At 39.6% G+C, this 25,081-nt stretch overlaps 1 protein-coding gene across 4 annotated transcripts in view; it reads left to right on the top strand.

Moving 5' to 3' along the window:
- Window positions 1-302: 302 nt before the first annotated feature.
- USP47 (ubiquitin specific peptidase 47) overlaps window positions 303-25,081 on the top strand; it is a 51,960-nt gene continuing 27,181 nt past the window's right edge. For 2 of the 4 annotated variants that reach the window (XM_085063102.1, XM_085063100.1), the window contains exons 1-8: window positions 303-635; window positions 16,386-16,445; window positions 19,529-19,732; window positions 20,595-20,711; window positions 21,828-21,966; window positions 23,207-23,303; window positions 23,817-23,962; window positions 24,755-24,834. In XM_085063102.1, coding sequence (XP_084919228.1) covers window positions 318-635; window positions 16,386-16,445; window positions 19,529-19,732; window positions 20,595-20,711; window positions 21,828-21,966; window positions 23,207-23,303; window positions 23,817-23,962; window positions 24,755-24,834 — 1,161 coding nt within the window. In that variant the 5' untranslated portion in view covers window positions 303-317. The remainder of the gene's footprint in view (window positions 636-16,385; window positions 16,446-19,528; window positions 19,733-20,594; window positions 20,712-21,827; window positions 21,967-23,206; window positions 23,304-23,816; window positions 23,963-24,754; window positions 24,835-25,081) is intronic. The other 2 variants (XM_085063101.1, XM_085063103.1) reach the window with 2 other exon arrangements.

Raw genomic sequence — 25,081 nt, 5'->3', positions numbered from 1 at the left:
CCGTTTATTCACTCCCTGCCGCCCCGCGCTCTTTCCCCGGGCACGATAACGTGAGGGGGGAGCGGCAGCGGCCCGGCGCCATGGACGGCCCGGCAGCGCGGGGCGGCTCTAGTCCTGCCGCCCGCGAAGGTTTCGCGCTGCGGCTCCGCCACCGCTCTTGGTGCTCGGCCAACACCCGTGCGGCTCGGCCGGGCGGGGCTGCGGCAGTTTGGGGTGCAGGCCCGCCGCGGCCCAGCTGGAAGCGATGAGGGCGGCGGGACACGGCGGGCTCGGGGTGGGGCGGCTCTCGCGAGAACCGCGCCGGCGGCCATTTTGCCATGGATTGGCGGCGGGGCGGGGCCGCGGCGCTGCCCGCGGGAGCGGAGGAGGTGGAAGCGGAGGAAGAGGAGGAGGAGGAGGAAGAAGAAGAAGAAGAAGAAGAAGAAGAGGAGGAAGAAGAAGAAGAAGAGGAAGAAGAAGAAGAAGAGGAGGAGGAGGAAAAGGAAAAGGAGGAGGAGAAGGGGGAGGATGAGCCGCGGGCGTCCCCCCGCCTCCCGCTGCTGCTGACGACGGCGCTCGGTTCAGCCTGCTGCGGGCTCCGCGCCGCGCCACCGGCCATGGTGCCCAGCGAGGAGAACCAGCTCGTCCCCAAAGAGGTGAGGCGGGAGGCGGCGGCGGCCCCCGCGGCGGGCGGGAGGCCCGGGGCGCCGGCTGAGGAGGGGTGAAGGAGGCCCGGCCCGGCCTGGCTCGGCTCCGCTCCCTCCCTGCGCGGCCCGGCGGGCGGGGGCCCGTCTTTGTGCGGGGCCGGGGGCGACGGCGCTGCGCGGGGGAAGGGGGTGGCGAGGGGAGCAGGACGAGGCCGGGGCCGAGCCTGGGCTGCGCAGGGCCCCGGGCGGCCCGAGGGCTGCACCTGTCCGTGCCGCGGCATGCGGCGAGCCCGGCCTGCGCGGCGGCGGGCCCGGGCCGGGCCGCTCCGGTGTCACGGGGCTGGAGGGCACCGCGGCCCCTCCTGCCGCCCAGCGGGGGCTGCGGGCGGCGGCGCCGAGCCGAGAGGCAGAGCGGGCAGCCGGACCCCGCGCCCAGGCGAGTCTCGGCCCAGCAGCAGGGGCTGGAGCCGGGTGCGGGGCGGCTGCGCGTCTCCCCGAGCGCCGCAGGACGGGCGGCAGTGCCCGCGGTGGGTGCCGGAGGGAATGGCTTGAACAGCGGGTTGTTGCCTTTATTCTGGGCCCCTCGCCTCTCCCCTGCAGCAGGGAGAAGGGGGAAGGCTTGTTTTTGGCCATAGGCTAGAGATAAAAGCCCGAGTGAAAGAGGAAGGCGAAGCCTCTGTCCTGCTGCGATAGGCGAATGACACGTGTCAAGTTGGAGCGATACTGTGCTGGGGAAGGAGTTCGAGTGATGGCATGAGATGTGTGGAAACAGCTACCGGTAGGGTAGTGTCAGCAGAAACTTTGTTTCCCGAGCAGGTACACTTACACGTATGCCAACTTTTCTGACAGTTTTGCTGTTCTGATAAATTACTCAAACTCTTCTCGTTGTTTTTTGTCAAACATCAGTGTTTGTTACACTTACCTGTTCCGTCGTGTTTTCTTACAGGAAGCTTTGTCAGATAAGGACTTCATTTTTGTGGAGCTTAGCAAAGTGAGGTGCTGATCCTTAAATGGTGTTCTTGAGCAGATCTGGGAAGCAAATAACAGCACTGAATATTAGAAACAATTTTTTGTGCAGGCAGTTTTACATGTAAATACAGGTTATATGTAGGGCAAAGGTAACTTTACCTCTTGTTTCCTTTCCTAAAATACTAAGGTTTAAAGGACTACATTTAGTCTTTTTACAGGAAGGTGAAATCTCCAGAAACTGTAAAAAAGAGATGGAGTGTATTAGCTAGTATGCTTAAATATTAGCTTTTAAACAAAATCCTCAAAAATACAAAACCAGGTACAGAGGATAGAGTAGCTGATATGCTTAAATATTTCATTTTAAAATCTAACAGACATGTAGATAAGGGAGAGTGGCAGGAGAAACATCATGGCAGTAGCTGTAGTTAAGTGGAATAGACAAGGTGATTAATAAAAGCAGCTAGCCAAGGCTGTGTCTTTAGTTATATGTATTAATAGTATCCCCCTTGGCTTTAGAGTTGTATTCAGAATATACTTATGATTCAGATGTGTATTTTTAACTGACTCATTGGACGAGGATTTTTGAATGCACTTTTATCTGGCAGGGGGAAGTATGGGGAAAGGAAGATGAGTATGTGTGATTATTGATATCTTAAACAAACAGTGGGAAATCTATAAACTTTGTACATTGATAATACTAGTGGGAGTTGCTTTTTCTCAGCGAGTTTTTTCAATTTCTTTCTTGTGTTTCTATGCATTTTTTAAGTAAAATGAAACTGAGCCGACTAATAATGAAACCAAATTGACAAAGAAAACAGATGAACTATTTGTGTTAAGCCCATCTGGTTATATCTATATGTTGTAACAGAAGTTTATCTTCAACTTTTGCAGTGTTTTTCAGTATATCCTCGTTTTTATTTTCATGATAGGGAGTTTTAACAAGTGTTACACTGCAGCATTCCCATTAAATCCTTCTGAGATTCATTAATAGTCCCATTGCAGAGAACACAGAGTTATGGGTAAACAGAATTCTCCAGGTCTTTGAGTTCTCAACAGCCTTCTCCTAACTAGTCCTGTTATGCCCTTAACAGCAGTTGGAGGCAAAACAGATCATTTGGAGTTTCAGCTCTGCCCCTTAGGGATGGATAAAGGATCACAGTTCGTGGGTTTTGTCCCTTCCCAGTGGGCTGAGTGGTCTCACTTGTACAGCTCACTTCAGAGATTTAAGCTGGGCTGTGAACCAGTGTCTGCTAAAGATGAGTACACAATTAGATTTTCCTTTGCATTCCAGTGTAAAAGAACAAGAAGAAATGTAATGTTGTTTGCTTTAGACTGGTTTGGGGAATGACTAATCATCCAAGAAGTGCATGGGAAAATGGTTTTGGTTCTTGTCTACAAGTTACGTGATGCCTTTGGTAGATAAGTGGTAGGAGGTGTCTATAACACTACCAGCCTGTGTGTGTTGGAGTGGAAAGATGGGTATTAAGTTGATTATGAGTCTCCAGTTTGTGTTTGTATCCATCTTTTTGTATATGCTAACAGGAGCTCAGATTGCTGTTTCCAAAGTAGAATTGCATGGATTTTTTTCTTGAGCTTTTGTAAGGAGTAATACCATGTTTTCTCGGATACTAAGTGGCTACAAAGTTTCACTGCTGCACTTCAAATGTCTTTTTATTAGTCTCTTATGAAAAGTTTTCTTTTGGATATTGGCCAGCTTCAGCTGCATCTCTGAAGTCCAGGTAATCAGGGCCTTGTTGTTTTCTCCTGCTCCGTAACTTTGGGATAAAGATTTTTTCCCTTGGGAACAGATGAATTAAAGCAGTTTCTAGTAACCCAGTGCTGAGATTTCTTTTTGTATAAAGATTTTTGCCTGAGCTATGCAGGCATTTAGTAAGTTCATTCTTGCATCCCTACTGCTACCTAATGCTTCCCCAACTGTTCCTGTAATTGTGTGACCAGTGATTGCTTATGGTGGGGGCAGTGAGAATCCCTGTTCACTGGATCTGGGGTTCACTGTAAACTGGTCCCTGTTCCTGTTCCTTGCCATCCTCAATTACTTTGCTTTCTTCATCTAAAAGATTAAAAGGTTCAATTTAGTTTTCCTTTATATCCAATAAACAGAAAACATTGAGTAAAATACAGTTCATTGCTGCATCCTGGTAGCAAATTTTGAGCATATTCTTTAAAATGTGCTTTATTAATAGGTGTAGCTTTTTACCTCGTTAGTCTAGTAAAGCAGTAACCCTGGGAAGGGAGGGTAAATATTATGAGTAAGATAATTAAGGAAAGAAGAAGAAAATTATGCTATCAGAAGAGAAAACATTTCTATGGCTTTCAGTGTTTCTTACAGGAAAATTGACTTGAAACTTACTTTGGCAAAATTTACCTCCAATAGAAAACAATAAAATATTCTTATTGACACAATTGATGAGAGAGATGGGCATGTGTTTTTATTGGCAGCGTAAGTGAACTTCACAAAGACTTATTTTGAAAATCAAGATGTATCAGAACTTAGTGAGTATTGGTGAGAATATGAGAAGTATGTTCTGCTATGAGGTTTTTGAAGTGTCTTTGCTACAGATTAAATAAATGCTGTGCAGATCCTTTTTCAACATGCTCCAGCATGAACTATCCAAAGTACACCTGTCAGAATAAATATATATATAAATATATACTTTGTACTTGCTGCCATTAAATCAGGCAAAGTGGTGTGAGTTCTTTCTCAGCTCACTAATGTGAGTCTTTTCATCCCTACACTAATGAATCCATTTTAATCTTTTGCACTGAGGAAATCAAATGTGTCTCTTGATGGATATCATTCTGACTTCCTCATTAGAAGAGTGGGAATCTGATTAAGATATTTTGCAATTCTGTTAAGTAAAGGGATGCTGTTCTTTTCAATGCTGATGACATCCTTGTTTTATCATTCCCATGTATTAAAACATTCTACAAGTGGTTACAGCTTGCATAATTTATCAGTTTTTCCTGCTTTCTTTCTCATGTGCTCCATTATAAAACATAAAGGTATGGTTGTGACAACTAGAGAAACTGACTAATTCATTGCCTGAGCAGGTATTTGGGAAATCAAATTTAGAAAACAAACAGAAAATCCACTTGGAATTCCACCAAGTAATTTGTTCCCTGCAAACGATGTTCATGTAGTTACTTAGCTTGGTGAACAAGGTTTAGGAGTAGAATGTAAGAGCTTTCCCTGCTTTTTTCAGCTCTGGAGCTTCCCACCCACTGTTTACTTTCCCTTGGTCTCATCTAGGTATTTAATCTGCAGTGTAGAAAGATGATCAGGATAATGAACTATCAGCACCTCGAGATTGTCTAATGAAATGTTTTTACCTAAGAGGTACCAGCTGCCTGATGGGCACTACTTGGTACTGGAGCCTCAGACTGTAAATGCTGCTGGGTGAAGTTACTACTCAGTGGAATAATCTGACAACTAAATAACTAAATACTTCTTTTTTTTTCCTGCAGTAATACATGTTGAACACCACCACAAAAGTAAATGCCATTTTCTCTACTGTTTTGTGCATCACTGATGATTAAAATTTTGGAATCAAAAGCATGAGTAGTAAAAGTATAATCCTTAATTATATTTTTTGGTGCAGCGACACACTGTTTCTCAGACTAGTAATGAACTTCTTCCTAAGCTCTGAGGCAGTTACCAAGAGGCAGAGTGGAGATTTGTCAGTGTTGCATTCTGCACTCTTTGGAGCTCAGAATATCAGTGTACAATAAAAAAAAGTTTCTAGTGCTTTGTTTATTGCCATTATAAAATAAAGTCCACAAATCCTATTTTCTGTTCTTTTTAAAACCTGTGGATGTAATCAGTGCAGCCTTGCGTCATAGTTTTAAAATATTAGTTGTACTGACACACAAATACTGCTGCAAATTATTATTGTGCAACCTCTTTTTGCTGATAGAATGTATTGATACCAATATAACATTAAATCTTGTGATGACTTACTGTAGTAAACCAGTACCTTGAATTTGTGTTACTCTTGAATTACATGTTTTAGTCTTGTCAGAGTTAAATGGGAGTGGGCTGGGGTATTATTTTAAACCTTTGTCCCCCTGTACATTACAATTGGTACTGTAATGCACTATATTACGTACAAATGCTCATATGTTCAGTCACAGCTTCGCTCTTTTTGTTGTATTTGAAAATACGTTGGGTTTTATGTAAGAAACTGAGTGAAAGTTATGTCTGTAGAAAATAGAGTGATTAAGTTACATGTACACATTCAGCCTTTTTATTCAGTTTGATAAGAGTTTTTAATTCCTTTGTGAACAGTTAAAGGTGTTATTTTACACTTTGACCTTGGAGATTTAATATGGTGTACCTTCCAGGTGAGCTGCCAATTTGGCATTTTGTTATTTTTCTTGTCTTGAATGAAAGATTCTCCAAACAATGCCACTAGTTTCTAAAGAACTGATAATGGTAAATACTAGTAAGTCACGGAATTTTTTGTGAAGTTGTGATAAAATAATAACTTGACCTCAGTTTCAGGCACTGAAATGTCAGGGTTTTTATTGTCTTTGGTTTTTGCAATGTTTGGCGTGTAGTCAGCTTGCACTGAGCAAGTGCTCTTGCACAGCATTGGCAGATGAAATAATTTCTAAAAAGGATGTTGTGCATGTTCTAAAAATACTAAAGGATGAAATTGGTGCAGATCACTTGATTCAATGTAATTGTTGAGATTATGATCACAAGGGTGCTTTAGGTGCTTCTGAAAAATGGCAACAGATTATTTTTAGATTGGCATTTCTGTGAATAGCTTAGAGCTGGTTATCATGCTGCAGTTCAGGTACAGCTTCTCAATAAGCACATGTGATGAAAGCTGCCTCATTGACACGAGCAAGTGTGCTTGAATTCCTTAGGATTGGTGAATGCTCTAGTTTTGGAGCTGTGGGAGAAATACATTTGATATAGTGTGAAAGTTTTCACACTAAATAATGTCTGAACATGGAAATAGCGTTTTTGGAAGAACTTTGGCAGAGGTAAAGGAATGGAAGGCAGGCACGCTCACTGATTTCTGTAGGTATTGGGTTAGATCAGTAACAATAAAGGAAAAGAAAAAACAGCAGATACAGAAACTCTTAAGTAGTACCTGGTGTTTGTAAATAAACTGCTTTCATCAGTTTATATATGGAAAAATCGCCTGGGTCCTTTCTCATGTACACATTGCCATCTCTATTCCCTCTGTGGAGACATTGCTCCAGAGTTCTGTGTTCTCCCTGGAGCCCTTTGTGGCAGTGGCAGCAGGCAGAGTTTATGCCCAGATTTCCTGGTGCTTCCATTCTGAGCTGTACCCTTCATTCTGTGCAGTATTGCTAGAGAGCTGCACAAAGAATCCTTGCTAACTTACCTCGCTGTTCAGCTTCTATTTTTCCTTACCCCAGCAGCAGCTGGGGAAGCTTAAAATCAGAAAGTTGTTAAAGAATTAAAAGCTATGCCTATAGTCATGTTTTAATGTCTAAACTGTATAGGATTTAAATTTTTTAGCATACATGTCTGTTGGTGATTTTGTAGGGAAGTAAACCTTTGTTTCAAAATTTGTCTGTAAAGACAAAACTTGGTACTAGTTTTGCTCAGACTCTTAATTTGTTTTTATGCTCATGTTGCATTTGTAATTCAATCCAGCAGAAAGTTCTTTAGAATAGTAGCATGTTTCCATGTTTTTTTATGTTTCCATAAAATTCATACTTGAAGAAATGGAGGGGAAGTCCATCCACTGCTTCTGTGACTCCAGAGGAGACAAACGATGCAAGTATTGATTAATATATAAAAGTGTAGTAAGAATCTCGTGGTGTTCTTGCATCCCCCCTTTTCAGCTCTTTTGGGGTTTTTTTGAAGGAAAAACAAAGAGCATGCTGATTAGGAACATAGACAGAAGTTATAAGCAAAGGAAGCTGTATAAAGATGAAGCTTCTGAATGATCTGAATGTAAAGGTTTTACTGTAATGAATGTAGAGAGTCTGGCAGATAACTGCATTGACATTTAATTCTCACAATTACTTTAGTGTGGTTACAAAACCCTTTGTAAGTTCAACAACTTTGGGTCAGAGGAGGAAAGAAAATGGGATCAGTTTAAATTACAACATTTAAGAATAAGAGAGTGAAATACTCAAAATGTCCTGTGGTTAAGAGAAAACTGTTTTAATTTTTAAGGTATTCTTTGTTACCCCTTAAGGAAACTTTGTTAGAATTCTTGTGTTATCTATAGGCATGACCTTTGCACTCTTATTGACAGTTGCTTTGTTTGACTTTTTTTAAGGGAAGTAATTAATCTTGAATCACCTCAATTTACCATATTTAAAAGACCATTTAGAGGTAAGTGTAAGAAGACTGGTTCTTCAGGATGTCCTTAGTAAGACATATTCGAAGTATTTTAAAATATGAAAAATAACTTCTGTAAAACTGAAAAGTGGATTTTTTGGTCTCTAGTTCAGCTCTCCCCAGACATGTGTCCCCTCGCACTATATCTTCTTCTGTAGTCTTTAGAACAACCTCCAGGTTTGTACTTATTTCTGCCCCCATCCCAACTCTTTTTTGTCATTCCTATTCTTTTATAAGTGTTTTTTACAAATAACCCAGTAATACACAACAGTAGGAACAAACTCTTAGAGGTAAACACTAGCCTCATAACACACTCTTTATTTCTGAGGCACAGGGTTATTTTTGGATGTGTTTGGAAAGCTGGAAGTATTAGACTTTGAAGTGTATTTGTATTATAAAAATAATTTGTCTCCTATCCATTTTCCAGGAGTGACAGTTGACAGCTGGCATGCAGCTGGTTCAGTGAGGTGGCACTTCCAATTCTTTTTAACCAACATTTTATTACTGAAGAAGCATTTCTGAGAAGGTGTCTTTGAAAACAGTCAATGAATCCATAATCTGCGCAAGGCAGAGAAGAGAGTAAAACATTTATCCCATTTTCCAAAGCGAGCAAGATCACAAAGGCTCTGCTACAGAACTGATATTGTAACTCTTCTCTCTGAATCAGGTCGTCCCCCATAGGAAGATTGGTAGGGTTCACTTAGCCAGGGCCATGCTCTCAGTATGGCCCATGTGCCTTCTGGGATGTGCAGCAGTTATCCTGTACCTACAGCAAGTGTGGCATGAGGGTGGAAGCAATGGCATTGCCACAGTAACGACACTTTTGGCTCTTCTAGGCCTTTCAAAATAGAAGGGGGAGTAACTCCTCTTGTCCCATGAGCAGCACTGCCATTTATGGACTCATACCTAGGGATGGAGGGTCTCATTTCAGTCCCTCAGGATACCTCAGAAAGTTGCACTTATGTCTGGGTGGTGTTGGTTCCTAGTAATGTAATTACTGCTACATATAATACATGCATTTAAAATACTCCTGCTACTCCTCTGCTGGTACTGTTAACTCCTGAAAAGGACTGATATAAGGATTCTGTTGAGAAGCTAGAGGGCTGACTTGGGTTAAAGCTAACCCATTGAAAAAGCAACCAGAAATCATTAATTTTAAGAAGACTTAGCTGTCTGAGCCTGCCCTTCATGTAGCTGTATGACCATGTGTCCCAGCCCAAGAAAGGGGAGAGGGCTGGGGTGGAAATGAGCAGGTGGGAGCAAGACTATTTCTTCTGGCAGCAGTTGCAGCTATTCCAGCTTTTGCTGCTTGTATAACCAAAGCTTGGCTGTGTTGGAAGGTTTTAGGCTGCAGTGTATGTGTGAAATGTTAATAGTGCATTGTAGATTCAATAATTCTCATGTGTTGAATTTCCAGAATAGGTGGATATGCTCATATTGTTGTGCAAGGATGTCATATTAATATTTTAATTGCAGTGGTCTTAACGAGGTATCTCATTCCCACATCAATTTTGTTCTTTTGAAGTGTATCAAATACTATGAGAGGAAAGCATAGCTGAGTGCTATAGATTGAAATAGAGAGGAAATGGCATAACCAAGGGCATAATGCTGTAAATGTGTTCAGTGAAACAGTGCAGCAGTTTGTGTGAACTGAAATAGATGAGAAGTCACATGGTTGAAATCAGACATCAGGCTTTGTAAGGGGCATTGGCTAGCCTGTATGTGGTTTTTGTGTCTCAGATTTTTCTCTATTGACAACTTCCAAAAATATTTTATCCGTTTTTATTGATTCTTCTTTCACTTTCTTTGAAGTCTCTAGCTGCAGTTGTGTGGATGGGGAATTGTTTGAAGTCTGTGTGATCCACCAGAGGTGAATGGGTATTAAAAGTTGATAAGAAATGAGGAGAAACAAAAAATAAAGCTACATTTCAGTCATGACAAATTAAAACAATAATGATAATGCTTTCAGGATTATATTTGAAAATCACCCTGTTGCGTTAACTTAGGTAGGCAGCTAAGCAGTGTGCAGCTTCTCACTCCCCTCCCATCCTCACTAGGATAAAGGAGGAGGAAAGGAAAACTAAAAGCAAGAAAACTTGGGGGTCAGCGTATGATTTTAGTAAGTGACAGAGTGGAAGAATAGAGAAAAATAAAAGCCCTAAACAAAAACATACACCCAAACCAAGGAGTGCAGTCAGTCACCATGTTCTGCAGGTAGGACAATGCCCAGGCAATTTCCAGGCAATGACTGAGTCTAACTAAACCTCTTTCCCCTGATGTTGCTGAGCATGGTGTTACATGGCATGGAGTATCTCTTTGCTTAGTTTTCATCACCTGCCTGGTGTGGCCCCTCTGAGCCTCTTGCACAGCCCCAGATCTATTCATTGCCAGGGGCTGAGTAGGAATCAGAGGTGGACTTGATGCTGTGCAAACACTCCTCAGGGAGGCCTACAACTTCACTGTTTTATCAACATTTTTTGAGTGTCAAATCTAAAGCATAGCTCTTTCTGGGCTTCTATGAAGAAAATTGTCCGTATTCTAGCCTGGCCTGGTACACACTTGTTTGGTAGTTTTCCTTTCTATTTTACAGCCTTGTTTCTAGTCAAGAGGATAGACTGAAAGGGCTTCCTTAAGTGAATCCTTGATACAATATCCTGGGGGGAAAAAACGGTCGGGGGGAGGGGAGCAAAGGTTCAATAATGAGGAAAATGGTCAGAGTCAGGATATATATTCTTGAATTTTGATGGTATTTTAGCTTGTTGTGAAGCAATTTTCCCCTTACTTGTAATGGGACAGAAGACCTTTGTTTAGTTTCACTAGCTTTAAAACATTGTTGGATTTTGCCTGAAGTCTCTCCAGGTATAATGAAGAATTTGAAGGTGAGGATAAAATTTGTTATTGAGCTACTCACAAACCTGATACCTGTAAAATCAGTCAGATTCAAAATTAAATGATTGTGTCCAAAGGTTGTTCAGGTTGTTTTTTTTTTTTGCCTCAGGAAGCATTCCAGCACAAGATATATCAAGTTAACAGCTCAAAATTACTGCTTAAGACTTCCTGGGATATGTGTTTTAAAAAGTGTATTCAGTTTGCCACAAGTGGGCTATAAAATACTTCTTTGTAAGTGTGTTTTGGTTCAGGCATTTGTAACAGGATTCTGAGTGCACTGTTCTCATTAACTCAGACTAGGCTGCAGCGAAGCACCTGTGTTGAGTAACACCTCAGTGCTCTGACAGGATTAGTTTAGTAACCTGTATTTCAAAAAGAAGTTGTTTCTTTCCACTGTAATACAGCTAAATGTGACTCTGAGACCACCTGCTTAATGCTTCCCTCATTCTGAGGACCTTTATCACCCTGTGTTTACTTCCCACGGGAGTGACCCTGCTCACTTGGCTGTACCAGGGAAGTTGGCCTCTATGAAGAGTTTTGTTGGGCTTGGAAAAAAAACATGGAGCACGAGTAGCTCTGCTGGGGGCAGGAAGGGGTCCTGGGTTGTAAGGACTCACTGGAGTCCATGGTTCAAAATGTGCAGGGTGTTCTCCCCTTAGTTGTATATTGGAAAGATTTTTGCTCTTCATATTTTCTGCAGAAAGCAGTGTTGTTAGAATGTATCCAAGACAGTGTTTAATGGGTTGGACCCCTTGGAATAGGCCAAGGAATTCCTAAATTATGGATGTGGGTTCTCAAAGAGCTGATTTTAATAGTAACATCCAATCAGTTACACAGTCCTGGAAGGTACCCTCCAATGTTTGCCCAGCAGGGACGTGACAGGCAGTAGTCACTTGTGTGCACTTCATATGGGAGTCTGAATTTGCTGAAGCTGCATTAGGTTGGAGCTGTTTTAGGCTTAATCATCCAAGTAATTCTGTGAATATAAGCTTGATCTCTGCCATTGCTGCTTGCTACTGATCTCTGTCTTTCCTCTGTGTTCCAGTGGTTTGTGAGAATTATTTACAGGGTGTGGACATGTAGAATCTTTTCTAGTGGTGATCATTTCAAGTCTCAATAGGCCATTAACTTTACTTGGCAGTCAAACTTCACACATCTGTTGGTTCAACTTTTGACCTGAAACTTATGATTTTTACTTGCTGTCTATTTTTAACTGTTGGAAATATTGGAATTTGGAAGTATTGGGTAGAATCTGTATGAAGTTTGACCTTAGCTTTAGGTTTCACTTTCAATCTCTGAAAATAATTTTACAGAAATGAAGCAGGAGTTAAAATTGTGAATTGCTGCTATGGAATTTTAATTAACTCGGTGATTCAAGGCTGAAAAATAGCAAGCCATATCTAAATGCAGTGTTAAAACCACTGCAGTTCTACATTTGAATATTGTTGTGACAGATCTAGTAACACTCTATTTTTTTGTTCCTCTATTTTCAACAAACAGAGAACCTATATGGTCAAAGCAAATGTCTGTCTTGCAGATGGTGCTAATAACAATGCTGCCTTTGTTAGGATGTACAGCTTGAATTGCTTCAGTGCAACAACGTACTGTATGCTCTGCAACTTGCAGGTGCAGACCTTTCATGGAAGAAAGATGAAATATTTTTTAGAAAGGTACATGGGATGTAGAGGCTTGTGTAGCACGCCCTTCTAGAATGTCCACCCAGGTCAGATCTGTGTGTTGACTGCTTAATTTGTATTGTAAAGAGTTTTTGGTAAGTGGTCTAATAGTCATAAATAGTACTCTACCTTCAGGTTTAACGTCATCACCTTTCTAAAAATGGAAAAATGTCAAGGACCATAGAAGGGTTTGGGTTGGAAGGCACCATAAAGATCCTCTAGTTCCACCCCCGTGCCATGGGCAAGGACACCTTCCCATGAGACCAGGTTGTTCAGAGCCCCATCCAACAGGGCCGTGAATGCTTCCAGGGATGGGGCATTCCACATTCCACAATGGAGAGGCATTCCACATGCCTCTCCACCCTCATGGGAAAGAATTTCTCCATATAATCTAATCTAAATTTCCCCTTTCAGTAGGAGTCCATTACTCCTTGTATTATCACTACAGTTCCTGAACTGAACTGTTCCTACAGTTGCCTCCTGGTTTCCTTGTAGGCCCTTCAGATACTGCTGCTGTGCGGTCTCCATGCAACTTTCTGTTCTCCAGGCTGAACAGCCCCACCTCTGTCGTTGTAGGGCAGGTGCTGTAGTCCCCTTACCAATGGTCAATCACTTCTCTTCCTAGCTTGTAGGTGTGTTTGGATTGTCCCACCTCAGGTGAAGGACCTTGCACTTTGCTTTGTTGAACTTCATCAGGGTTGCACAGCCGCACCTCTCAAGCTGCCATAGTCCCTCAGGATGACATGTCTTCCATCCAACAGGCTGACAGCACCACACAGCTTATTGTCATCAGCAGACTTGCTGAGGGTTATCTCTATCTCACTGGATTCCCACTCTCAGCGAGATGGAGTGACTTGGGATGAAAGTGTCAGTGTTCTAATGTTTTTTAAAACTACAGTTAACAGTTGAAATTACAGTTTCAAATATCTCTTGGCCAAAATATTAGCCTGAGAAGGCTTCTGTGCTAAAATAATCCCAGGATGATTTTATAAATTGTAGCCCTAAGTAGCAGTCTGCATTTGCCTTTTAGGTGCTCATGCAGTTGAGAGTCTGCAATTTGTTTTCCTAAACCACTGGTGTACTATGTGAGACTTTGGCAAAGTAGCAGCTTGGAGCTTTGAGGACATCTCCCAAGTATTGGATAGATGTGCTTGCTACCTGAATAGTTGCTCCTATTTCTTCTGAGGAAAAGGCAGTATGATATTTTTGCATGTCTGTATGTTAATTTGAAATCCTTGAACTGTGTAGTTGATATGCTTATTGATTTTGTGAAGTGTAATAAATAATGGTGCATTCCAGAATAACTTTTATCAGGGTAAAATTAAGCAACTTTATCGAATGACCTTTGTTCTCTTAATTGTGCCTTAAATAATTTCCCCAGTGAGAGGAGCTGTTTGTAAAATGTGGAATTGCACTAGTGGTTATTATAAAGTTTTTTTGGAGTGTTTGAGTGAATGCTTTAATTGAAAAGTAGAGAATGCTGCATTTGAGAGATGGACACATCTGTGTGATTTCAACAAGGCCAGGTGCTGTGTTCTGCACTTGGGTTGTAACAGCCCCATGCATTCCTACAGGCTGGGGCAGAGTTGCTGGAAAGCTGCCCAGTGGAAAAGGGCAGCTGGAAGTGGCCAAGAAGGCCCATGACATCCTGGTCTGTATCAGGAATAGAGTGACCAGCAGGACCAGAGCAGGGATTGACCCCCTGTACTCAGCACTGCTGAGGCCACACCTCAAGTGCTGGGCCCAGCTCTGGGCCCCTCAGCTCAGGAACAACATTGAAATAATGGAGCAAGTCCAGAGAAGGGCGGCAAAGCTGGAGAAAAGGGTCTGGAGGATAAGTCCTGTGAGGAGCAGCTGAGGGAGCTGGGGGTGTTCAGCCTGGAGAAGAGGAAGCTCAGGGGAGACATTACCACTTTTTACAAGTCCCTGAAAGGAGGCTGTAGCCAGGTGGGGGTTGCCCTCTTCTCCCAGGCAACCAGGGACAGGTCTAGATGATACAGCCTGAAGCTGTGACAGGGCATGTTCAGGTTGGTCATCAGGAGGAATTTCCTCACAAGAAAGGATTGTTAAGCATTGCAAGGGGCTGCCGAGGGAGGTGGTGGAGTCCCCATCCCTGGACATGTTCAAGAAACAGCTGGATGTGACACTTAGTGCTGTGGTCTAGTTGACATGGTAATGAGCAGTCAAAGGTTGAACTCAATCATCTTGAAGGTCCTTTCCAACCTAAATGGTTTTGTTATTCTGTGACTTGTGATTTGTCTTGTCAGAGCAGCTGAAAACTCTCAGTTACTTCTAAACTTTCTGAACATCAAATAAACAGTATAATTTGTAAATCTGATCTGTTTGATCTGTTATCTGGAGTTTGTTTAGTGAAGTAGCTCTTGAAAATCATCCAGGAATCCTGAACTGAGAAAAGAAGAGCTGAGAAGCCAGCACAGGAGCACTTTGATAAAAGACGCAACCTGTGGATAGCTCTGTCTAGGTGATACCTGGAGCCTGTCCTCTCCGTCCACCCTCCACTGAGTGCAGCAAGTCAGATAGCACACTACAAAATTACACGTGCCCTTGTGTGTACCAGGCTTGGCTTGCCTGTCTCTGGAGAGAAGGAATTCAGGCTAAAGTCAGGGTTCTTCGGAGTCCCTGATTAGGAGAAAAATTGGAAGTCTTAATTAAGTCTTGGACACAGGGCAATGTATTTGATAACGATGATAATATTACAAATCAGCAGTTTCAGATTTGTGGTTCTGGGACTCCATTAACCTTTGAGTCATTTTAACAAAATGTACGTGACTTTCAGTTGAGAGCAGGTAAAACCAGTAAGCAGAAAAACATTTAAATTGTGTGATTTAAATCTGAAATCTCTCAAATCTGAAATTACAAACTGGTGTGTAAAGGAAACTGCTAGATACAGTCTTGGCATGTTGAAACTTCCAAACTGAATCTGCAGTTCTCAGTGCACGAAGAAAAAACCCTTATGTGTCATCCTGCTGAGAAGTTAAATGCTGTAGTCTAATTTGGGCTGTTTTTGTAGGTCATTTGGTGGGGCAAATAGGGCACGTCAGTAAAGATTGTGTCAGTGATTTTTGTTTCGAGAATCTTCACTGATGGTGCAGTTGAAGAAATTTGGAAAAGAGCAGTGATGTTAGTAGCATCTTCATTCTCACTTCCTGTTTTTCCTTTCTGGAAAAATACAAAGTGTACCACTCGAGAGTCAGAAACTGGTTGATTTGATGTTTAGTCAGAAAACAGTTTTGTACAGTTAATGTTTGTTGTTGAGTTTTTGATGGTACAACAGAGATACCAAAGCAGGCTTTCTTTAAGATTGTTGGGAATAAAGTATGTTACTTCATCTCCTTACTGCCTTCAGCTGCTTACTTTAAAATGGGCTCCTATTAATAAAACTTTCCTACAGGAAATAATTCAGGCATGAAAGAACAGTTTCATATGAAACTGGACAGCTTCATAATTTATAAATCCAATAATAAACTGAATTATAAGGTTATATATTAATCCTACCCTTGAACAATTAGAGGTAAAGTATTTCCCTTTGTCTGTGGCACGTTTTAAAGATAATCAAGGAAAGCGTTAGTATGAATGTGTGTCTTGAATTGGTGTTTACGTTTTCTTATCCACTCACTTTTTACTTTATGAAATGTAGTGTGTTTATTACAACTTAAATGACATTTTCTGTAACACTGCTCCTGTGATCATCTAAATAATAGGCTATTCCTTCTAAAGTTATTCTCTGAATGGTGTTTTTAAACTCAGTGATAGTATTTTTTTTATACTATGAAACTGACTTTATGTAAAATAAAAGTCCATTTCCAACTTTCGGTTATTATGACTTGTTAATTTTGTTTTCATATACTGTAGGACATGTTTTGGAGTTGCAGACAAAGTATCTTTGCTGAAATGAAGAAGAAATTTTCACAGGTAGACAGATGAAATCAACTTTATAAAATGATAAGCAAGAAACATAATAACAGCATGATGCTGTAGCTTCTGTTTATTTTAACATGAGCATGAGCCATTGACATTAAATTCTTTGTGCATGTATTTGGATACAAAGATGATGTATGTAATAAATTCAGTCTTAAGAGTAACTTCAAATTGAGTATGTGTTCTATGCTTTTACACAGGCATGTGAGATTTTGACTTTCTCTACCTCTGCATTAAAATAAAAAGAGTCTTTTTTTGCTCTCGTAATATATTGGATTATGTAATGGTTAAAATTAATTGGTGTGTTTATGTTGTGGACTTGGTTTGATAACAGCCTGTCAGAATAGTTGAGGGATCTGTCACTGGCCAGTATTGTTTTTCACACTATTTTTGTGGTGAAGTAGCCCCTGACAAGGTGTTGGATTGTTGTCTCCTAGTTCAGATGGTATGTGTGAATGCTCTCCATGAATAGACTTGGGCTGAGGTTGTTTTTGCTATATCTATTTACTACTAACAACTTGAAGCAGTGGCAGTGTGAATGAATGTTGGCTTAATACCCTTTGCTATACCAACCCTGAGTTAAACCAGTTCAGTCTGTCAGAATTACATCTGTGAACAAGGAAGAGAGGATTTGTGTGACGTGGAACATCCAGCAACCCCACCAGCAAATCTTCTGTAATCTTCTATAATTTGTTCCATCCCTCAGATATTGTGTGTCTAATTATTTTCAGTAGCAGCTCTAATACAAGTCACAACTGATTCACCATCAAAGGTAGCAGAGAAAGTGTGAGTGAGAAGAGTTAATAGGTAGCTCCAGTGGGGAGGAGGGGAGTTACAGAGGTGGTTATGTAAAGACAGCAGCACAAGGAATTGATTCGCCAGTGGAGAACTGGCCTGATATGATCCTCCACAGTAGCCCATCAAGTTATAGAATCAATACAAAATCAGTGTGGGGATAATTGAATCCAAATTAACATCTATTTTCCGAGATGAACCTGTGTGAATAGTAGCAAATGCCTCTTAACCTCCGTGCACTGTTCTATAGAGGAGGGCGGGTTTCCACCCAGAGCAAGCTTTTACCATTGCTGAGAAACATGCATGTAAACATAGGTTGATCTTATAAGTTTGTTGGGTCTTAGCTGTTGCTTGAAAAAAAAATCAAGAAAGAAGACCACTGAACAAGCTTTACCTTCTCTTTTCTAACCACACAGTGAGAGAGAAATTGTTTCTTCAGCCAAAAAGGAACAAAAAAAAAAACCTAAAAAAAGAAAAGGTTTTAAAAAAAAAAGATGCTGCCTGTGCTGTGAAATTTAAAGGAAAGAGCCCAGGAGAAGTAATCACGGTGAAATTTAATTTTAGTCTACTTAAGTACAGCCCGGTGTGTCTCTGTGGGTGCTGTAGATGAAAGTGAGGATATATGTCAAAATTAGTTTGACTTCCAAATTGTGTTTTTTTTCTTAATATGTGCTAAATGCTTCAGAAACAGTTTAGTGTGTCTTCTTGGAAAGCAGTTCATAAATGTAAAAGTCTCCAGTAAAGATAAAATGTATGAAGATGAAATGTTACAGATTTGCTGCAAATGGTGCCTTGAATCTTTTTGAGCATGCAGTTAATGAAGGCTTCCACACAGGATATTACATTTGTTAAACCTAAAGAAATGAGACTCCAAAGTCTTAAGAAAAATCACAGTTTAAAGGAAACCAACGTCATACAGATTGGGTCGAGGGTGGTTTTATTTGCTTTTCTCCAACAACTTTTTTCTGACGATGATAGGAATAGATGCTGCAGTCAGCTAACATTTTATTCCATCCTTGCATGAGCACTGCCAGCAAATCTTGAAATCCTGTGTAATGAAGGCATGCAGCATCAGCTGGAATGTCCCATGTTCCTTTTCCAAAGGTTTGGTGATGTAAGAGCTCTCAAAAGGGACTGTACCACTTTGGTGGTGGTCATCTGTGTTGTGAGGCTGCTTGTATAGAAATATAAGGGATTCTGAAGTTGTTCAGATCTTTGTAGTTCTGTAATCTCTAGAAGATGCTTGTGATGAGGCTGAGAGTTTTAGCATGAACATGATTATTGCCATTTCTTGTTCTTATCCGCTGAGAATCGTGATAGCACTGCATGTGTTTTTTTTCCTTTTTTTAGATGCTGTAGCCTTTTGCTGTGGACTGAGATTTGGGCACTCTGACAATGCATTACTAATGCTTTCTGTGTGTTACAGTTTGAAAAGGCTGAGTCCCTGAAGGACTAATTCCTTTTACTTACCTGATCCTTTATTATGAGATTTGTGTTTAAATATCAGTTATTCCTTGTTGTTCTGCAGTTTTGTATAATTGAGAGAATTAATTGATTGTGATTAGATCTTTGACTTCCGAGGTTTTCAGTTTTGGAGAAATGCCATTTTTCTTGGCTTGCCTGCATCCAGAAAATTTTATTACTATTCCATTGCCAATTTCACTTAAGATCATTTTTGTTCTGATTCCAGATACATTGAAGTTTCGTCCAATAGCCATTTGTCAATGCTAATTTTCTTACTTTGTTCAGGTAGAAGAATATCTCTTGCAATTCAGACAGCAGTGGATTTACTTGGAAGTTGGTGCTTTGATAATGAAACTTTTTGTTTAATGGTCAGCTTCCAAGATTATTTGGAAGCTTGCAGATTTTCTGGGTTGCATTCCTGAAAGTCACAAAAGGTATATTCTACCTCAGCAGGATTTATGATTGTGTCAAAGCAAAATATGAGCTGGAAGTGATGACTTGGAAGTCTGTTCCTGATTTTGAAGCAGTCTTTTATCTGCTTGCTGGCTGAAATTCTGTAAGGAACTTGAGTGGTTTCTCTCTCTCCACACCCTTACAAATTCCTTCTTGTTCTATAAAAATGGAGGTTTTTTTTAATGTATTTTCCAAAATTGTAAGGTTCTTAATTTCTCATGCTTACTTGGAAAAATAAAGTCTGGTTTTAGGAACCTTGGGTTTTAAAAGTATACTACATTCTATTGGTGAAATCGTTTTGATTTTTTCAAATAAACTGCTAAATGTTAATTTTACCCATGAACTGTTTCCTGCTGTCATTGCAGGCAGAAAGTGCTGCTGAGGAGCCCAGGGTGCTGTGTATAATCCAGGACACCACCAATTCCAAGACAGTGAATGAGCGTGTCACCTTGAACCTGCCAGCTTCCACCCCACTTAAAAGGCTCTTTGAAGACGTGGCTTCCAAAGTGGGCTACGTGAATGGATCTTTTGATCTGATGTGGGGCAATGGAGATAATGTCACTGACATGGTACGGCAAGAGGGCTTTTTATTTCCTCCTGGTAGCAAACATTTCGGTCTCCACAGTATAGAGAACTTTATTGTGTATTGCATAGTTCTTGTTTAATTCCTGTAACATTTTGTGGTGGGTGTGCCATAGCACACTGTCACCACTGTGCTGATTTGGCTGCATTCTAGTCTCAAAGTGTGCTCTTTAATGATACATCTGTTTAATCTTTAAACAAAAAGTAATATGGTCTTTCAGATGTAATATTAGTTTTCATTATCAGTATGTATTTTTAATAATGATACCCATTATAAATAATTTCTGTTTCCTGTGGTCTTGTTTGAGAAATTTTTTCTTCTCAACAGCAGCATGTTGTATAGTGACTCCTCACATTTCTTATACCTATTTGAATGTATTATATAAAAAAAATTATATCCCTCTTATGTTTTATTGTAAATCAATGTTGGTTTTAGTTAATATGATTTCTTTAGATGCACCTAGAAAACTTTACAAGATTTGTTAAAAAATGGACATGAGTTTATTTCAGGTCATGTTTATGCCTACTGAAAGTAATTTTTTTTCTTTTAAAGAAAAAAAAAAGTCCGCAAGCTGTAGAGGACACTGGATAATGTGTTGTTCACAAGAAGCTTGCAGACCAGTGTCTGACTCCTGAAGAGATTAACCAACATCTAAGCACTAAACTGTTTCTTAAACTGTTCCCAAGTTATTTCAGTACTAATGATGTGTGTTTTGTTCACTGGATAATTACTTATTTCCATGTAAACTGTGTCAGAAACTACTTGAGCAATGTATTTGGATGGAATCTGTTAATTGCATATAGATCTGATTAAAAAAGTCTTGTTTCTGTTGCTTTACTCTTTTTTAGCAGACTCCAATAGATCAGAATAGTGACAAAACTATTCTTGATGCTGGTTTTGAGCCAGGGAAGAAGAACTTTCTGCATTTGACAGACAAGGATGGTGAGCAGCCTCATGTTATGCCGGTGAGTAAAATCTTCACTCAGCTACATAAGTCATAGTGCTGGGGGGGGAGAGGTGGTGTTTTGTAGTGCTCTTATGAGATCAGAAAATGAAATAAAACTGGGCTGTGTATTTCATATAATAAGCTTCTTTGGGAACCTTAGCAGCAGACTGACTTTACATCTATATTTACATTTCTCCTGAATAGGACCAATTCCATTAGTAATGATTTGCTGTCACTCTATTTGTGCTGGACATATATTTATGTGATGTTTGCTGCAAGTAATTTTCTAAGGTTATGTAATTAATTAGTCTGACATGTTAAGAGATAAGCCTTAGCAATGCATATTTCATCATATATCTGATTCTTTTCCTCTGGGTGTTTGAAAGCAATATTTTTGGAATAATAATTAATAATAATTCTTGGAAACAGCAGCCCTGCATCCACAGCAGTGACCTGCTTCCACATTTCCTATTCACCTTCATAGAAAAATAAATATGTAGATAAAAGAGGAGTTGGCAGTGTTGCTCTAGAAGCCACTGTTTGCTGTAACAAATTTTTTGGAATTTCCTAGTTCTCAAATGTATGATACACATAGCTGCAATTTATTTAAACCAAGGATTTGGTAAACTAGTGATATATTAAGATTTATTACTCAGCTCTTGTATCAGCATAATGCTGGCCTACATAGCCTTTGTTGTGGAGTTTATTATCTGAAAAAGGCTAAATAAACGTGTAAATATTTGTACTCAAAATCTGAATTTAAGGGTGATTGTGAAAGAATAGACTGAAATTTATGTGTCTGGAAAAAAATCTTGTTCTGTATTTCTATGCAGAAAACTTGAGACATAGGAGATGCTTAATTGCAAACTTGCTTGTTGTGTGCATTGTAATACTGTATTTGGTTATACAGTATTCCAAAGGATCTTTTCTGTTGCCAGTGCTGAGAAAAATGTGTCAAGGGGTTAAGAATTTGGAGGACAGAACTAAAGTTACATGGTGTATCTGCAATTTTGAAGAAATTGTGTGATGTGCCTAGCAAAATTGATTTCCTAGCTATGAGAGAAAAGTAAAACTCATAGTTTTGGTAAAAAAATTGTCTGACTTTTGCATGAAATGGGTGTGTTTTTGTTTTCAGGAGGAGTCAGGTACAACAGATGACGGTGCACAAGAGAGATTTATAGGCCCCCTTCCAAGAGAAGGCTCTATTGGATGTACCAATGACTATGTCAGTCAGAGCTATTCTTATTCTTCAGTCCTGAGCAAATCAGAGACAGGTATGGTGTTCTCTCTTGTAAAGGCAATGCTAATTTGTAATTATTTTAGCACATTTTCAAATAGCAGCACCTCAGGTTGTTGGGGTTTTTTTTTAATAAATTGCAATTTATTTTAAAATTGCCCACATCACTTCTTCATTTTCTGTCATGTTTTTTGTGATATTCTCACATCACTTTAGAAATGGGAGAGCTGTTATTCCATTGTTCTCTTGCTCAGGAGATAGCAAATTCCAACTGTAAGGAGACAAACTCCTCAGAGTAACTTCATTGAGCAGGCACAAAGCTGACACTCACATTGCACCACTTCACCTGCTGAAGACTTTTTGACAAATAAGAAAGTTGATCTGTCATGTACCTTTTTTATTTTAATATAACTGAAAAGATGATTTATATAGTGTAGAGCAGTAAATAAAGTACGTATGTTCTGACTCAGTCTCTTCACAGAAAATGCCCGTGTGTGGAGTAGCTGCCTTTTCATTACTAGTATGGTACTGAGATTATTTTTTTCTTCAATAGTTTTCAGAATTTAAATATAAGTATTTAATTTATTACACTACGCTTCAGTATATGCTCTTTGCTTATCAGTTGTTCCTAATATTGCATATTTTGGAGAAAATCTTAAAGTTAAGATTAATAGAAGTAAATAATTTCATTTTCAGCTAATAAAAATGACATGGAGTTTTAGTAGTTGAATTAGTTTTTTTAATCAGTTATTTATGGGGGAAGGTTTTCGAATAGTAGTGTTGTATGGGCACTTGAGATTTATTTTTTTAATTTCTAATTCTAAGACAATAGTTAAACCAGTGCAGATACAAGTTGTATTAACATCATTGCTGGGATACTTTTAACTGACATCAGGCAATAAGAGAGCTGGTACCACAATTGTTTCTTGGAAAATTCTGGTTTATTCTGGAATATGCTTAAATCTACTCTTAAAATATTTATAATTACCTATATCCCCATTGGTGCAGTATTCAGCATGAAATAATAGTTATTAATGTGATTATGAAATAGTTTCATATCATTCAGGGGAATTATTTCTATTATGTAAACTATTACTGTGTTGCTCTCAGGGATGCTAACATTCCCTCCATTTTTATAGCGTAAATAATAAATAACAACAGATGAATGCAGTTCTTAAACACTATCTCAGAATTGTTTTCTTGTCAAATGTTTTAACTCTTAAAGTGATTTCCCACCTTTTTGCATTATTTCCATCTCATTATTCTCGTATTTTTAGGTTATGTGGGGCTGGTAAATCAAGCTATGACTTGCTACTTGAACAGCCTTCTGCAAACACTTTTCATGACTCCTGAATTTAGAAATGCATTGTATAAGTGAGTATATAGAATCAAAAACTTCTTAAATTTGTACTGGTGTGTATTGAGAGGAGACCCTTTGGAACTTCTGTCAAAATTTCCTTCTTTGGATACTGGAAAGCATAATTAGAGTGAAGCTGGGTAGATTTTTAAATTATATCTGCTTAAAAGCTTCAGATTTTTTCGTAAAATATAAGTTACTGCTTGTGGCATAGACAAGGTTTTTTGAAGAATCTTGAAAACATCAAACTTGAAGTTAAATTTGGTACTAAGTGCAGTTTGTGTATTTTCAGTGAATGGCTTCAAAATTTTCCTTTGTTTTTGTTAGATTTATACATTTTTAAAGAGTATCACTGCCATTTACTGCAGAAATGGAAAGCAACTGCATTTGACTTCTCCCAAGTAACAGAGCTGCAATTAACCTCTGTGACATGGCAGACCTCTGGATATGTAATACGTGTTGATTTAATGCCTTTTTGAGTAATGTTTTCAAAGCATTTTTAATTGTTAAAAATCTTATGTGGTAAATAGATGGGAATTTGAAGAATCTGAAGAGGATCCTGAGAGGAGTATCCCCTACCAGCTTCAAAGACTGTTTGTTTTACTGCAGACCAGCAAAAAAAGGGCAATTGAAACAACAGATGTTACTCGGAGTTTTGGATGGGATAGCAGTGAAGGTAATGTGTGATTTGCTTCAGCTACTGCCTCCTATGGGCTAAACTGCTGTTTGTGGGGGAAAATACCAGAATACTTAAAAATAATTAACCAAATCTTCTTTTTCAATGCAAACAAAGTAGCCTATGCAGATAGATACTTTGTTGTGGGGTGTGTCTGATTTTTAAAGAAATATGGTCTATGAGTTTTGGGCTGTTAAAATAAAAAGCACTGCGTTTTCGTAATTAAACTGTCATTACAGATATTAATTGTTTCTAAAGAAGTAATTCTTTAGAGGAAGCTTTCTTCTGTTTAGAATCACAAATGTCAAATGCCCATGTTGCATTGATGGAATTACCCATAATTATTGTCAGCTTCAAATCACAGAATGTATTGGTCTTCTTTACACTTATGTGGTGTAATTTTGCCCCATAATCTGTTGATTTTTTCCATTTTCACATGGTGGTAAGGAGTTGGAAGTTGAGTTTTGCAGAATCAGCACGAAGTGGGATAGAAATCAGAAGCAGTTTATTTTATGACAGTGTACATTAGCAGTTCTGTATTTTTCACATATCCTTGCTTATGTACACAGCTCTTGTTTATGCATAAACATTATGAGCAAGCTGGCTGCTTGTTTTTCTGACTTAACTTGAGAGGCAGCTGCCTCTGGAATTGAACACTGGCCCAGTAGTGGATAATGTAGGTACAGACTTAAGCTAATGAGTAGTTTTTTAGGAAGCATTCTCAGGCTACACTCGGTATTGAGACTAATAACATCTCTTGCATTAATTAACAATAATTTCATTTTCTAACAGCATGGCAGCAACATGATGTACAGGAGCTTTGTAGAGTCATGTTTGATGCTTTGGAGCAGAAATGGAAGCAAACGGAGCAGGTAATCCTGGAAAAACTGTCTTGCTTCAGTGGTGTAGTATTGTGGGGTTTAGTTGGGTTTTCTAAAGATGATTGTAAAATTCATTTACTCAATTTTAAATACTCTTTATTGAAATACCATTTATTGTTTTATTGAAAATCTGTGGTAGTTTTCTTGTTCAGTGAAGCAATTAAGCTATTACAATGCATGACTTTCAAGAGTGTGTTTAATCTGTTTTCCTCCCCCAGTTAAAAGTGGAATATTCTGC

Source organism: Lichenostomus cassidix, chromosome 5 (genome assembly GCF_008360975.1).
Source record: "Lichenostomus cassidix isolate B80296 chromosome 5, HeHo_3.0, whole genome shotgun sequence".
Classification (NCBI taxonomy): domain Eukaryota; kingdom Metazoa; phylum Chordata; class Aves; order Passeriformes; family Meliphagidae; genus Lichenostomus; species Lichenostomus cassidix.
Note: the sequence above shows the minus strand (reverse complement) of the source record. Positions and strands in the feature narration are given on the sequence as shown.